The sequence below is a fragment of the Xiphophorus maculatus genome, chromosome 8, assembly GCF_002775205.1.
Source record: "Xiphophorus maculatus strain JP 163 A chromosome 8, X_maculatus-5.0-male, whole genome shotgun sequence".
Taxonomy (NCBI): domain Eukaryota; kingdom Metazoa; phylum Chordata; class Actinopteri; order Cyprinodontiformes; family Poeciliidae; genus Xiphophorus; species Xiphophorus maculatus.
The window spans coordinates 24842756-24857917 of NC_036450.1; the positions used below are offsets into that span (position 1 = coordinate 24842756).

Genomic DNA, 15162 nt, shown 5'->3' on the forward strand with positions numbered 1-15162 from the left:
AGTGAGATGACAGTAGCTCAGGAAAAATCACAGGGTAAAAATGATGCTATTATGGATGAAAATGAACATTTACATTTGTTGTTCATCCACAACTAGTTTGCAGAAACTAGTTCCCTTCAGTGCTTTATGATCCTGTAGAATCTGCTGTTAGCTAGATCCCACTTGTGGATCAAAAAAAAAATAATTCAATTCAAATATGCTTCATTGATCCCAAAGAAAAATGAAATGGTGTAACTGCCATTACCAGCTGCCTCTCCTCATGGCTGTGTTGGAAAATGTCAGTAAGCTTTGCACATTTGTCAGTATAAACTATTAATGGATTTATTTTCTTTAACCTGGCTTTTTAAAAGGGACAACGTGCAACTCAAACACAAAAGTCACCATTTGATGCAAAATGAACAATAGTACAGTGTGAGTACAGTGTGTGAGCAAACAACAACAAAAAATAAACACACAGAGCAAATAGTCTGGACCATGTTTATTTGTGGTAATCCATAATGAGACTCAAGGCACATGATGTTCTATGGTCTGTGAACATTTTTACTGTTAATGCAAAAAACCCCAGACATATTTAAATAGCTGTGATGGAGTCCAGGGTTAAGAGATTAACATGAAAGATAAGTATAATTCACAGTAAACATAGCATGTTGTACACAAATACTGCAATAAGCAAAGCAAGTATTAGCACTGCATGTAAACAAGCCAGTTTCACAAGCTACAATCTCTTAAGTCCATAACATACAGTTGTGTTATTATTTGCAGCACATTAGGTCCTCGGTTGGCATAAAAAGTAAAGGCAATTAAATTGAGAAAGACCGAAATTAGGTACCTGTATTAGAAAGACTCTATGGACAGAGATGAAAGGCACCACTAGTTGCATCCGAAGCACTTTAAAAGCAAAGTATGCAATTTAAAAAGCAAAAAAAAGAAAAGAAAAATAAAAAACAAGTATAAAGAAACACTGATGCCGATACAGATGAGTTGAGAAGATATAAACGTGTTAGAAATACTTTAGGCACAGCTGGAGAATTGACAACAGTGTATGAAACCGAGTTCGCTCCTAAAATCTGTAGTGATGGAGGACATCCTTCTCTCATCCTTAAGCTCAAAACGAACCACAGAAAACAGGCACTTCCCAGGGCAACGCGTAAATTAATATAGAACATGTTTGTGAATTAAAGGCGAACCCTCCTCACGCCACTTCCGACTCATTCTTAAGGATATTAAAGAAATTATCATACAGCAATATCTTTAAACTACACCTCATAACATAATCTACATGCTTAAACATTCTAGAATTAAGGCATTTGTTTCTTTATTTATTTGACCCTCAGCAGCATATTATTTATTGCATTAGGTACCAATTTAATAAACTCTCTAGTTCCTCACAAGTAAAAAAAAAATAATAAAGGGTTTAAAACGTTAGACCTCTGAGTTGTTGTTTTTTTTTTTCTTCAAGTATATGTTTGTTCCTCTAGTGTTTAAATCACATTATAAGGGGTTGGCTGTTAGCTTTTTATTAAGTGAACACAGCATTAGTTTGTGCTGACAGGCACTAGCATCTCTTTTAGTAGAGCAGATCTACTGGCTCCTTTTCCCTTAGCTCTTAAGGAAAATTCCCCCATCAGGAAATTTGAGAGAGGCGGGTGGGAAGAGCAAATGTGAGCAGCATTTCTGCATCTCTAAGGCAGGCTGGTAATGCTTGCACTGCCGCTGTGCTATTAGAAACAAAGAATTAAGTACTAAGCCAACCCGTTTCTGATTTCTACCTGAAAATACTTGGAGGTAGACGTCAGAACCCAGAAGACATGATTTAAGAAGATGGGATTTTTAGCCTGTTTTAGTAATTGTCTGAGGCTCCAGGTAGTGCATCACGTGGGCGTCCGGCTTAGTTACTCTTCCACACAATGTTCAAGAACTTGACGACTTCCTCGTAGATGATGAAAACGATGGCGACGTCCATGCACACCCGACCCAGACGAGGAATGGTGCCTTTGTAGAATCTGGACATGGGGAGAGCATGATGTTACAACAAGACACTGTGATTCAATTTTGATTTTGCTACTTAAAGCTGCAGTATAGTTAGCTTTTAGGAAAATATTTTTTTTTTACATATTTGTTTAAGCTGTCACTATGTCCTGACAGTAAAATATGAGACAGATAATCTGTGTAAAAAATAAAAAAATCTAACTCTTCTGCCTTCTCCCTGTGGTCCTAGTGTCATCTGCAGAAATGCACCGCTCTTGGTCAGAAACAGCCAATCACAGCCAGGAGGAGTGTCTTAGCGCTGTCAGTCATGCTTGTGTACATGCTGCTCTCTCAGCTTCCATCAGCACAGCTTCAGCCAACCAGCAATCGTGAGCTCGTACACGCTGTGTGGGGGACGGTGTGAGCAATGCGTACACCAGCATGATTGACAGTCCTAAGACCCTCCTCCTGGCTCCGATTGCTTGTTTCTGAGTAGGAGCGATGGCAAACTCCAGCAGTCACAGGGTGAGAGGCAGAGTCCACCCTGGACAGGTCGCCACCCCGTCACAGGGCAACCAAAGCAGAGACCAAAAAGAGAAACTTTTATCCCCAGCTTCAGTCTGTCCCATTGCACTTACGCCATTGGTCCTTCATACTTCATGATTTGAACGGCACAGTCCACTGTGCTTTTGTACTTGTGGGAATCCAGTCCCTGTTGATAAAAACACAGCCCGTCACCAAGAGAGCTGCAGGTCGAGTTCTGAGGCGAGGATCAAATGTGCGAGGGAGCTAACCTGCATCCTGGTCTTAATCACATCCAGTGGAGTGTTTCCAAAGACACTGGCGGCACCGGCGAAAGCTCCAAACAGCCCGGTGATCAGGGGGTTGATGACTTTGTCGGGGTCGTCACCTTGAAGAGGGACGAGAAGCAGTCTGTTTGAAAGAGCTGCAGCTTTAGATGGATTTTTATAACTGCAGCGGTTTGTTTTCGTACCTTTGTACCAGTTTCTCAGCGAGGTCATGACGTAGAAGCGGATGGCCTGATTGGAGCCTTGTTTTAGCACAGTGGCAGTCAGTCCCTGATAGGTCCCCTTCAGTCCTGAAGACGCATCAGACAATAAAACTCTTCATTAACAAAGTGGAAGGAGGATGTGGTCTGTTAAAATAACATCAACCAATCAGAGAGGAAAGATGAACTGCTTGGTCTGTGTAGCTTTTGTTCAATTGAACGAAAACAACGCAGACCCAGCGGAATCAGTCATTTCCAATGTGGCAGAATCATTGTCTGCATAGTGGTGGTTAACCAGCAGGGGGCAGTATATGTAAATAAAACCTTCCTCACCTTGGGATCTCACAATCTCCCTCACCCCGTGAAAAAATCCTCTATACTTTGGGTTAGCTGATGTTTGATCGTGGATGAATTTAACCTAAAAAGACACAGAAGAAGAAGAAGAAGAAGAAACTAGTTTACATGAGCAAAATTACACAGCAGGAGCCCAGAGTCTGTTTTTGAGTTTAGTGATGCTGCTGAGGTTTAGCTTAGATCCACCAAACACCAGTAAAAAAAAACAAAACATCCAGACACATTTTCACTTGTTCTTTTGCACAAGAACTTCTATTGCTGCAACTTCTTCTTCTTCTTCTTTGAGAACTGCTTGTTCATGAAATGTAAGTTCTCATAGAACAAGCAAAACAGGGAATTTCCTGAGAAGCACACATCACATGTATATATATATATTTTATGACATTCATTTGCATTTTTGGTGGTCAAACCCCCTGAAGTTTTGTTCCATTTCATCGTGTTACAACCACCTACTTCTATGTATTTTGACTAGTAATTGTTTGAATTTTATTAATTAAATGACCTGCAAAGACTAAATGGCTACATTGGATTTCATTTAGGGTTATCAGAGTACATATCTCAGATATTTATTTCTAAAATATTTGAAAAACGATGTATATTTTTTGTCATTTTATAATTATGCATCAATTTCTGCTGCTCTATCATATAAAATCTCAATAACTTCCAAAGAGATTTGTGATTGTAAAGTGACAAAATGTGGAAGGAGTTCCACACACAAGGCCCTGTGTGTGTACACAAAAATATTTTTTTCCCCCAAAGTATTGGAACTTTTTAATTATACCTTAACGGTCTCCATTGGACAGACTACAACCACGGCCTCGGCGACTCCGGCTCCCAGACCGCAGAGGAATCCTCGCTTGCTGTCTAGTTTGCCGCTCTCGTCTCGCATTTTGTTACTGAGGAATTCAAACATCCCGAACCTGCCAGGGTGAGGAAATCAAAAACAATTTTATCCACCGATCTCAACTTTCGCAAAGGCATGAAAATCATCCCCCCGTTTGAGCTGCAGGCAGAGAGGGCTGACTCACACACCTGCCCACAGGGTCACATCTGGACACGGCTAAACAATAGTCACACCACTGTTGCCAACGTAGCAATTTTATTGCTGAAAAAAAATTGTCTGTTGACACGACAGACAATTTGTAGACATGACAATGGCGTCATGAGTGCTTCACATGGAGAAGTCTTTACTTTCTAATCTGATGCCTGTTACGATTGTATCAACAACAAACACAATCAGTGTAAAAGATAAGAGGCTGCTTCAGAGAATCTAAACCATAAACTCTATTGTTTATTAGAGAACCACTTGTGTATGTTTAGTGTTGCGTCTGCAGTACCTGACCGCTGCTTTGGGTATAGAGCCGTAGAGCAGCGAGCTCAGGCCTCTGTAGAGCCCCTTCACCCCATGGCTGTTCACCGTCTGCTTCACACAGTCCACTGTTAGGACAAAATGGACTCAAGTTAGTTTATAAAGCATTAATGACACCTAAATAGGTGGAAGGGACACAAAGATCAGATGAATTTTGTTTTCAAGTTGGGCTTGTATAAAGATCTGTGCCAAGGTTCAAAAGTCAAAGGCTGAATTACGACGTAACAAACGTCTGTTTGCTTGACTCTTAACCTGTGATAACTTAAGTTATCACAGGTTAAATATACATAGAGCATAAAAAGATTTTCTTCTCACTTTAAAAGGTGAGTTCATTTCTAGTTTGGTATATTTGGAAACCTGATTTCTTTTTTTTTTCTCTTGGTGACAATAGTTCTGAATGATGGAAGACAGTTCAGTCACAATATTCAGTAATAATTGAAGCTGGTTTTTTAAATCCAGGCTGAAACAACTTTTGATTTTTGTTCCATGTCGGGCACACCTCAATGTCTGGGAAGCTCAATCTAAAACCCGCAATCTCTGTATCGTATCCGAAATAAAAAAAAAGTTGTATTGGGAAACCTCTAATAACAATTCAGTCCATTTCCCATTTAGTCCATTTATGTAAGGCTTTCAAACTAAACACTCCCAACTGTTAAACCTGGTGGGGGAAACATAATAAAAACAGAGAACTATTTACCAATTCTTCTGCTTCACTTCAACTCAATAGTGGTTTCCAAAAAAAAAAAAAAAAATCCTATATGTCAAATATGACTAAAAATAAATTTTGGTTGGTCTGAAGGAGCTGAGTGGAGGAGAGGAGAGGGAAGGTCTGCTCTATGAGGCAGAAGCTGTGCAGCTTGGAAACCGTAGCTAAGAGGAGGAGGAGCTGTGTCTTGAAGGCGTGGCTACGTTCACCCAGACGTTTTGAACAGCTGAATGGTTGCCACGGGAGATTGAAAGATCTCTCAAACACGCATAAAAGAATAAAGGCACCATGAAGGAATAACATTATGAAATGACGTAAAGCTAAAAAAAAATACGACGTAACATCGCCCCTTAAAGTTTCTGGAACTAAGAAAGATGCATGGACTACCTTAAAATTTCAAAACCAACAAATAAACAGTTAAATGTTGCTGAGGCCACACTGGGTTACACTAGTCAGGGCAAACTCACCGATTCCTCTGTATTTGGGAGGGTTGGCTTTCTCATCGAGCTGCAGCTGTGTTTTCACATACTCTGTTGGGAAGGTGATGCAGATCTCAATGCCTCCTGCAATCCCGCCTGAGTGAACACAAAACATCTGGGTGAAGACGGTTTCCTGTGGCGAAACCGGGTCACAACGAGAACGCAACAGCTTTTTTACACACAACAGCACACGGGACAAAAGAATGTCCCGTTCATGGCTTGTTGTTTTAAGTTTGGTTTAAAAAAAAAATGTATGCACAAAATAGATCAAAGTATTCTATAAAATTGTAAACAAAACAATATCTAAAATTAAAAATGATCCACACTGATGTTGATTAATGAATAGCATAAAAATACATAAAATCTGAAATATCTGGCATGCACTTGTGTTCAGTCCCCTTTACTTTCATACCCCTAAATAAGATGTCAGTACATTCAGAAGTCAGTTGTAATAGATTCTTTGTGAATAATGTGAAAACCATTCAGAATTTTCTTTCCATTTGAATTCATGCAACGACTTTGAAGTTGTAAAGTTATAAAAGTCAGAAGGACGCTAATAATACTCATCATATCTAACACAAATAAACACAAAAAAGGCTCTTGTTTTTGTCACAAGGAATAAAATAAACACAGCATGCTTTAAAAACATGAATAAAGTGTTACACACGACGTGAGACACACAGATGCATAAACAAAACACAAAGAGTTGTTAGTGAAGCCGGTGCTGGGCTGCAAAAACTCCAACGGGCGGTGGAGCCGGTCCACCTTAAACTCCTGGCGGTCACACATCTGCTGTTGAACAGCAAACACGGCGCCTGCAGCTGATTGGCTCGGCTGATCTCAGTGTGATTCTGCCTTGAGATGCCCCTTAGCCCCGCTCCGAGTCAAAGGGGGCGTGTTGCCTCCTGATCAGCACTTTGGTGAGCCACCAGAGCACATCCAGTGTCTGTGAGTGGACACGTTCTTGTAATGCAAACAAGAGGTGTACTGTATGCATAAAGTGAAGGAAGCAAACATGAAAAAACACACTGATAAAATGGGAGATAAAAAAAAAACAATCTTAAACTGTGCTTTAGTTTGAATGTACCCCTATGAATAAAAAAGTCATAGTGTGTTGATGCTCCTAACATGCATTTACAACAAAAAATACAAATTAACAGTCATGCAGTGAAATTCAGCACAGCAGTGGTTCAAGCCAACAATCAACGCAAACAAGTCGGGGGGGTTTTGTGCAAAATACAACCACAGAATTGCAGCCTTCCCGGACCAGGGCTTGAATAAAAACCTTCTAGTGTTTCATAAAAGCCTGTTCTAAACGTGCCAACAGTGCTGGATGCGACACACCCAGGCAGTGTAGTTAGAGGCTGGCTCTAAAGCTCTAACTACAAATTAAGCCAGGATCAAAATCACAGTGCACAACACAGTCATCAAGAGACAAGACTTGGCAGTACCTGCAGTGGTCCACATATTCAAGCTGGGGAAAGACAAAGAACCAGTTCAGACGTGTTCCATCGATTTAAAAATCATTTCAACAGGATGAAAACAAACAAAACACACTGTAGCGCTTCTGACGAGAGTTAACCAGGCTCCAGAGAGAATTTATCAAACTAGTAAAAACAAGCCATTGAAACTTTCTCTAATTTAATAGCCACGGTATTCAGTCTCATGCTATGCCATGCGGCTGCTTCGTCTGCGACGATGAAGATCGGCTCACGTCGGTACGCTGGATATTTGGAGTGACTTCTACTGACGGCAGCCCAACCTCGTTTTCTGATTAATTCAGAAAATAATAATTTTACCACTCGGAGGAACGCAAACATGTGTATAGAGTATTTTACTTTTGGCCATAGATGGTAAAACAACCACTGAGAGTGCATTCACAACCCTGTTTGGTCTGCTTTAATACGACTCTAGCTTGTTTACCTGGAAAGTCTGGTTCATTTGGGGAGATGTGAATGTGCAATCAAACTCTGATGAGGTCCATACAAGTGAACTCTGGTCCCCCTAAAAACCTCGGCCTTGGTTTGGTTAAAATGCACTGGTGCAATTTGAATGCGTATGTGAATGCCAGGCGGCCCAGAGGCCGCTTCAAAAGCAGGAAGCGGACTAAAGTGCAGGGCATTCTGGGTAAATACAATCAAAACAAATGCGTGAGTCTAGCACTGGCGGGAGAAATGGATCATGGCCTGTTACCAAAGATAAAAAAATAAATAAATCTTACAATGAATAAAATCTGACGCCACTCCTTTTATGTTTACATTTTGTGAAGAAGGAAGTTGCTCTCGGTGTCTTCTTCAGAGGTTTTTGTGTGATTTCCTTCAGCGGTCCTGGGTGCAGCGTCACCACAGGCGAGAGAGGAAACGGATTTAGTTCATTTGACACAGTGCATGTGAAAGCGAACCGCAGCAGCTAAAAAATGCAACAAATGTCGCAATTTTGGCCTCCAACTGAACTGGAGTGTTGTCATAGAAAACGTAACATTTATATCCAGATGAACTGATGCACTGAATTTTACACCCTTAAGATCTTACCATTTTGAGTCTAAATTTGTTACATTAAGACTAATGTATAATTCATAACTCCTCATCTTGCTGTCTGCTTAATGGCTGAGGCCTATGCGATGTAAATTTGATTATTTTTGCCCACTTAACTAGGTGTCTCTACAGACATCTGACCAGGATACAAATACTGAAAATTATTTATTGGAGATCTGAAACAAAACTCCTACAATATGCATCACGCTGGTTTTCGTCCTGCAAGTTTGCAAGTCATAAATCGAGGAGCAGCGCACTGTCACAACAATGCTGCTGACACAGTTGATCACATACGCCAGCCTGACATTTGGAATGAAGTATTTTTCTCCCAAGAATATTTATTTTGGACGGTAGAAAAAAACAAAAAGTGGCCGATAGAGTTGCTAAAGTATTCGAGACCTACATAGTTATTTACTGGTTTTAGGTTATCTGTGAACACAACTAGCCTCTGGGGGATTCCACTAGTAACAGCAACATTTAACATTTAAATAGTGAATATGGTGACAACACAAGAGATCTGTACTAGTTAGGCTTTAGTTCAGGCCTGCACCTAATGATTATTAGTAGCAGTAATTATTCTGTTAATTATTCTGACGATTAATCAGATAAGAGTAATTCTGCAGATTCTTCATTTAGCCACGTAAATCTTTTTTTTTATACACTACAAGAAATATATGAGGTCATAAAAAACAAACAAGTAATTCAATTCCTTTTTTAAAAAAGGAAACTTTTTTTTTGCCTAAAATGCAACAGCAGTATTCTTTTAGTGAATGCTTGATCATTTCTAGCAAAACAAAACAAAAAGAAAAATGAATCTGCAGTTTAAAAAAATACTTAAACCTGCAGCATGTCTGACTTAACATCAATACAGTTTAACAATGATCTGTTGATTACTTTTGTGGGGTTAAGTGATCAATAACTGGATAACAGAAGGTGTTTAATAGGAGGTTTTCTTTATAGAATTTGAACCAGGTGAAGCTAAAGTTAATGATTTCTATGTTGAACACATCTACAGACAAAATCTATATCCATGCGTTCAGATTTGGCTTAATTTGTGCTCTGAATATGTTGTTGCTTAGGCTAATAGCCTTTTTGGAGTCTGTATACTGCAGTCAACGATTAATCCATTACTAAATTAGCTGATGATTATTTCATTTAATCGAGCCATCATGATTAATCCAATTAATTGATCCAATTTGTTTCAGCCCGGCTTTAGTTAAGATCTCATTTAAGGGAAGGTTTGAAGTAGGATTAGAACTAGAAATATCCAACACAGAATCTCTAGCGTTGCTCTATTTAAGTAGAGATAATCCTTAGGTGGTCATTCGCTTGTCCATTCCCCTTGTTTTATTTGCCAGAGAGACAGGCACATTTCTGGGCTCCTCCTTTAAACAAGTGGATGTGCAGTAAACCAGTCTATGGCAGCAACTAAGAGGACTACAGAGTTTTCCCCATGTTTGTCTTACATAAATATATAGAGTAAGCTTGTTGCTTTTATGCCCTCAACTGTTACCACTCCACCCTGAGGACAAGTTTGAAAAAAGCAATCTGTTTGTAACATCAGGGGGGGGGGGGGTTAAGCCCCTGAACTGAGCCTGGGGCCGGTGCAGGCGTGTTGTAATCTGGGAGCAAAGTGCCTCGTCATCGTGACTTGTGACCGCGAGCGCCGGGGGCCCGGGCCTCTGAGCAAACCTCAATGAGGGCAGCAGGTTAATAAACACCGACTGAACCACAGGGAGTCACGTTCAGGAAAACGATGGCCGACGACTGTGAATCTGGTTGAAGTTTTAAACGTGATCAGCAGTAGTATAGTGTCCTAGAGTCACTGTATCTGTGTTAACGGTGCTCATGATGCAACGTTGCAGATAGGAGATTACTCTCTAGTACATGCTGATCTGTGAGTCCGACCGTCTGTCATTGATTGACTAGAGAGACAGGCGAGCAAAAGAGGCTTGAGCTGAAGTCTGAGGTACGAGTCCCTGATGCAAAGTGGGACGTTTCAGAACAAAATATCAGAAACCTTTAAGAGCCATCCTAAAGCCTTCTCTGATCACACGCTTCCATTCAGCTGTCATCAAAACATATTTTGTCTGCTGTATTTAATCATCACTAGCAATGAGTGACTGAAGCCTTTGGAAAATGTTTCTTTAAAAAAATACAAAATTAACTTTTCACAAAAAATATTTACAGAATAAAGTTGTTGTGTGTTGTGTTTAGTTACGGTGGGGATTTCTTGTCGCAGCACACGAGGAATTTTCCAGGAATTAAGATCCCTGCTGACATACATCGATCCACATCAAAGAAGATCTGGAGATCTGACTGAGGGCACATTAATATGCATATTCATAGACTGGTCACTACCTCAGGGTGCAGTTAAAACCAGATATTTAAACAATGGACAAAAAGACTATTTATTTCCTTACTGTCTGACATTAGCTCATGCTAAACTCTTCTTCAAGGAAGTTATGTACAGTACAGACCAAAAGTTTGGACACACCTTTTAATTCAATGACCTTCCTTTATTTTCATGACTATTGACATTGTAGATTCACACTGAAGGCATCAAAACTATGAATAACACATGTGGAAATATGCACTAAACAAAAAAGTGTAAAACAACTGAAAATACCCCTTATATTCTAGTTTCTTCAAAGTAACAACCTTTAGCTGTGATTACTGCTTTGCACACACTCTGCATTTTCTTGATGAGCTTCAAGAGGTCGTCACCTGAAATGGTTTTCACTTCATAGGTCAACCTGCCCTGTCAGGTTAATAAGTGGGATTTCTTGCCTTATAAATAGTCATGAAAATAAAGAAAACCCATTGAATTAGAAAGGCGTGTCCAAACTTTTGGTCTGTACTGTATGTTTACCAAATCCCAGAATAATGAGTCAGTGTCAGTACCGGAGTCAGTAGTATTTGGCAGAATCACCTGTTAAACTCTATGACTTTTGGTCAAACACTTTGTGCGTTCTTACACAATACTTTGCTGGAATTTCGGCCCATTTCACCCAAGGCAACAGCTGTAACTGGGTCAGGCCGTGGACCGCCCACGTTGCATTTGAAGTGATTTAGTGGTGAGCTTATGGCCAGTGTCCATTTCTAATTCACATTTTTGTCACCAAGCCTTTTACTTCTTGTCTGAATTCAGGTCTATGTTATCACAATGTCACAATTAAAAGGAAGTACTTTTTTCTCAACAGTTGTTACGTTGGGTCTTCAGACATGACTGACAGAAATGTAGATGTTTTCCAGACATACATCAAAGCTGCACACCTGCTTACTTACATACTTGTCATAGGTGTGACTGTAAACTAAACCCGTCTCTGGAGGGTTACTCTAAAAGAAAAAAGAAACAACTGCAGAAAGCTTGAAATAGTGACAGGCACAGGTTTACCTCCACCTGACTCTGATGTTTTGAATTAGCCTATCAGAGGCTTGCTAAGCTATGAAATCATCAAAGGGGTGGTCCTATGTTATTTGGGTATAGTCTTCTTCTTAGTGCAGGAGTCTACAAGCTACGGCTCCAGAAAACTTTGACTAAAAATTAGATATATTTTTAAAACTGCAGCTGTTTCTCTAACAACAAATGTAGGCTTTAACATTTTTTTCTGTTTTTTTCCATGGAATAATTACAATTAAATTTTCACAAAAGAATCAAGAACCAAAAGCGCAAATCGTTTTCATTCTGATCTATGTTTCTTTTTATTACACTGGAAACTATGTGCAAATATCAACATCCTAAAAATTTTTTTTTAAATGTAGACATCATTTTTGGAAACGTGCTGTTTTGTTTTTTTTACACACATACATAGCAACCTGAAAATAGGCAGAAAGTGGTTGCTCTTTAAAATAACAGCACATTTTTTACTTAAAAAAATATCTGCTGTCATTAGATATTTATTTTAAAAAAACTATAAGACGTATTTTTCCAAAAGATTCGATAACATTTGCGGCGCTGGACTCAGGGTAAAAATGGCTGTTTGTATTGTGAAGGTTGCAGGTCCCTGTCTGAGTGAATGTAAACCTCTAAATCTAAATAAAGTCAAATCAAATGTCTTAAGAAAACCTCTAATTATTCTTTAATTGATCAAACAGGAATATTTACTGCCCTAAAACAGAAAACCTTTAGTTTGATTCAGTGTCAGATAGTGTGAAAAAAAAAAACTTACGTTTTTAAAAGTTGTGGTATCAACAGCACTAAAATGTTCCACCATTTTTAAACTCCTTTCACTGAGCTGTAAAGAGAGACTTCAGTACATGTAGGAACAGTGGTTGTTTTTCTGTTTAACAAAGAAATGTAAGCATTCTACGCAGATTTTTGTTTGAGATCTGCAAATGAAATGTGGCGTTTCTACACCAGATTGTCATATTGTGAGGATGCCAACATGCTTGAGTGCAAAGTTGAAGTTGAACTAGCTAAACTTCAGCGATGCCACCTTTAGATTTTATTCTGCACAAAAGGATTTTTATGTCAGTGCAATTAACCGACAGAGAACTGGACCCATGCAGACGGCTCCAAAACGTTATCAGGTTAATCTATCAGCGTGTTATGGCTCACCGCCAAGGGAACTACTCTTGCAGTGGGGGCGGCACGAGCAAGGCACATGATGCTGAAGCTGGTAGCTGATTCAGAACTGAAGGCTTAATTCACAGCATCATTAACGAATCTGGACTGTTGTTTGATCCCTAGTTTGCAAAAGAAAATATTTAACTTTAGTCATTTACACAAACCAGACTCTGCATTAATTTTGCAACTTGTAAAATAAAGACACCTTAAACAGTTTTTTTTTTAAAACAGAGTTTTGGGATTTATGGAATCTGTTCGCATTTCCAATGTTGACCAATGTGAAAGGGTCAGAGGTCAAAAGTACATACACGTTCCTGTGAGAACACTGGCTCCATTATTTTATTTTAAGAGTGTCTTATTTCATGTGAAAAAAAAAAGAAAAGCATTTTTGGATTTTTTAAAATTATTCTTGTACACTTCCGATGTATTCTAAAGTTAGATCAGAAACATAACCTGTTCCGCAATAACTATAAAAAGAAAAGAAACACATTGACATTATTATCGATAATACCTTGGTTAACGCACATATTTTCTTAGATATTCATATTCATCAGTAATTTAGCAGGGTAGTCCTTAAAAAGCGTTTCCCTAGGAAGTGAAAGGAAACACGCTTCAGTCCAGAGACTGACAGCGGTGGAACTTGTAAACACAAGGCGCAGACCGCAGCGCTCAGCCCCGCAGCGCTCAGCCCCGCAGCGCTCAGCCCCGCAGCGCTCAGCCCTTCCTTACCTGCCAGAATAGCCTTGCCCGGGTGCGTTAGTTTGGCTTTCCCCGCCGGAGCTGCGGCAGCCAAAAACTGCGGTCGGTGAAACGGACTCACAAATCTCCTCGGCTCAGACATGCCCGCGGTCCCCTCGGCCCAACTTTTCTCTTTCTTGTTCTGCTTTTAAATCAACACGCGCAGTTGGCCGCCACTCGGCTTTGAAGTCCTCATGCAGACTGGCTGCTTTGAGCAACAGCGGCGCCGCGGACATCCAAAGGCCAGCCAGGCGACGTTGACCATTGGACTTAGTGCGTATCAGGAGTTCATGATGTCTGTGGACTTTTGACAGTAAAGTTCCCTCCGTGGCATTTACGGAGCCTTGAAAGCACCGACGGGCGGGGCAGGACGTGACACTTCGCCCCACCAACACGGAAAAACGCCATGTTTGTTATTTTTAAGGTGGACCGACATCATTATTTCTAAGAGCTTACCAGCAGAGGGCACTGTTTACCTTTTACTGGGAATCTAGGCAAAGAGTTTTGCGGCACTTTTATTTGGAAGGGAAAATGCCTTAGTCAATTATAGAAATGTTAAATTCTGTTTTAGAATAAACTTAATACTTCTAATATTTTCAAATATTTGTGTATGCTATTTATTGATGATTGCTCAGGTTGTATGGGTAGAATCTGAATGTGGCAGTAATGATAAAAATGACTTAAAGTAAGACTCTTAAACTCACTTTGTAATTATTAAGGTTTATTTAAAGTAAAGCTTTAATAAGCTTTACTCATTAAAGCTTTTTTATTTAGAACCTTAAATTTCTGTAAAGGTGTAGCAGAGACTACATCTCGTTGCTTGTACTTGTGACAGTGCAATGACAATAAAGTTGAATTCTATTCTATTCTATTCTATTAGATCAGTCGGAGGCCTCTGTCTGTTCAGATTTCAAAATAGCTTTAAGTACAAAAAAAAGAGATTCAGGTGATTGAATAAGAGCTCCAGCTAAAACAAAAAAGCAAAATACATTATCACTTAGATATTGCACATTAAAATCATGACCACAAAATGAAATGAATTTTATGCAGACTAACATACAATGTATGCTTATATTCTTTGCAATTACTGTGGTAATTCTGGCAGTGGTCATGGACTGTTTTCCTATTACTTTGTGTTCATTTCTTTGTTTTTCACTTCCGATTTATTTGCAATGATACAAAACCAATAGAAATCTCTGTAATGTTTTTTTCTGACTTGTTGCTTTACATAAGCTTAAATAAAGAAAGTCACGGCCATGCATTTTTGTAAGTGTCATTTTGTGGTGAAGGCTGATGTAGGACTGCCAAATGCAGAGACGGAGGCGACCAGTGAATTGAAGTGATGACTGATCAGTTTACTGGTCCCAGTGCTGGCGGTGACTGGTGTCTAACCCACTATTCCATTTAGAAATTCCATATCAATTCTACCAATTGC

General features: G+C 39.5%; 1 protein-coding gene across 1 annotated transcript; it reads right to left on the reverse strand.

The window, feature by feature from the left end:
- Positions 1–463: 463 nt before the first annotated feature.
- Positions 464–14086, reverse strand: LOC102234906 (tricarboxylate transport protein, mitochondrial-like). Its single transcript, XM_005812021.3, has 9 exons — positions 13719–14086; positions 5874–5981; positions 4669–4768; positions 4113–4251; positions 3311–3395; positions 2963–3067; positions 2763–2878; positions 2607–2680; positions 464–2003 (listed from the first exon to the last, which is right to left on the reverse strand). The coding sequence occupies exons 1-9, from the start codon at positions 13828–13830 to the stop codon at positions 1889–1891; spliced, it is 954 nt and encodes a 317-aa protein (XP_005812078.1). The 5' UTR covers positions 13831–14086; the 3' UTR covers positions 464–1888.
- Positions 14087–15162: the final 1076 nt, after the last annotated feature.

Excerpts from the sequence above, each read along its gene's own strand:
- LOC102234906 (XM_005812021.3), bottom strand. The coding sequence starts at position 13,830 with ATGTCTGAGCCGAGGAGATTTGTGAGTCCGTTTCACCGACCGCAGTTT. Across the intron at positions 2,879-2,962 it reads GCTGAGAAACTGGTACAAAG|GTGACGACCCCGACAAAGTC; the intron begins GTACGAAAACAA and ends TCCCTCTTCAAG. Across the intron at positions 2,004-2,606 it reads AAGTATGAAGGACCAATGGC|ATTCTACAAAGGCACCATTC; the intron begins GTAAGTGCAATG and ends CCCCATGTCCAG.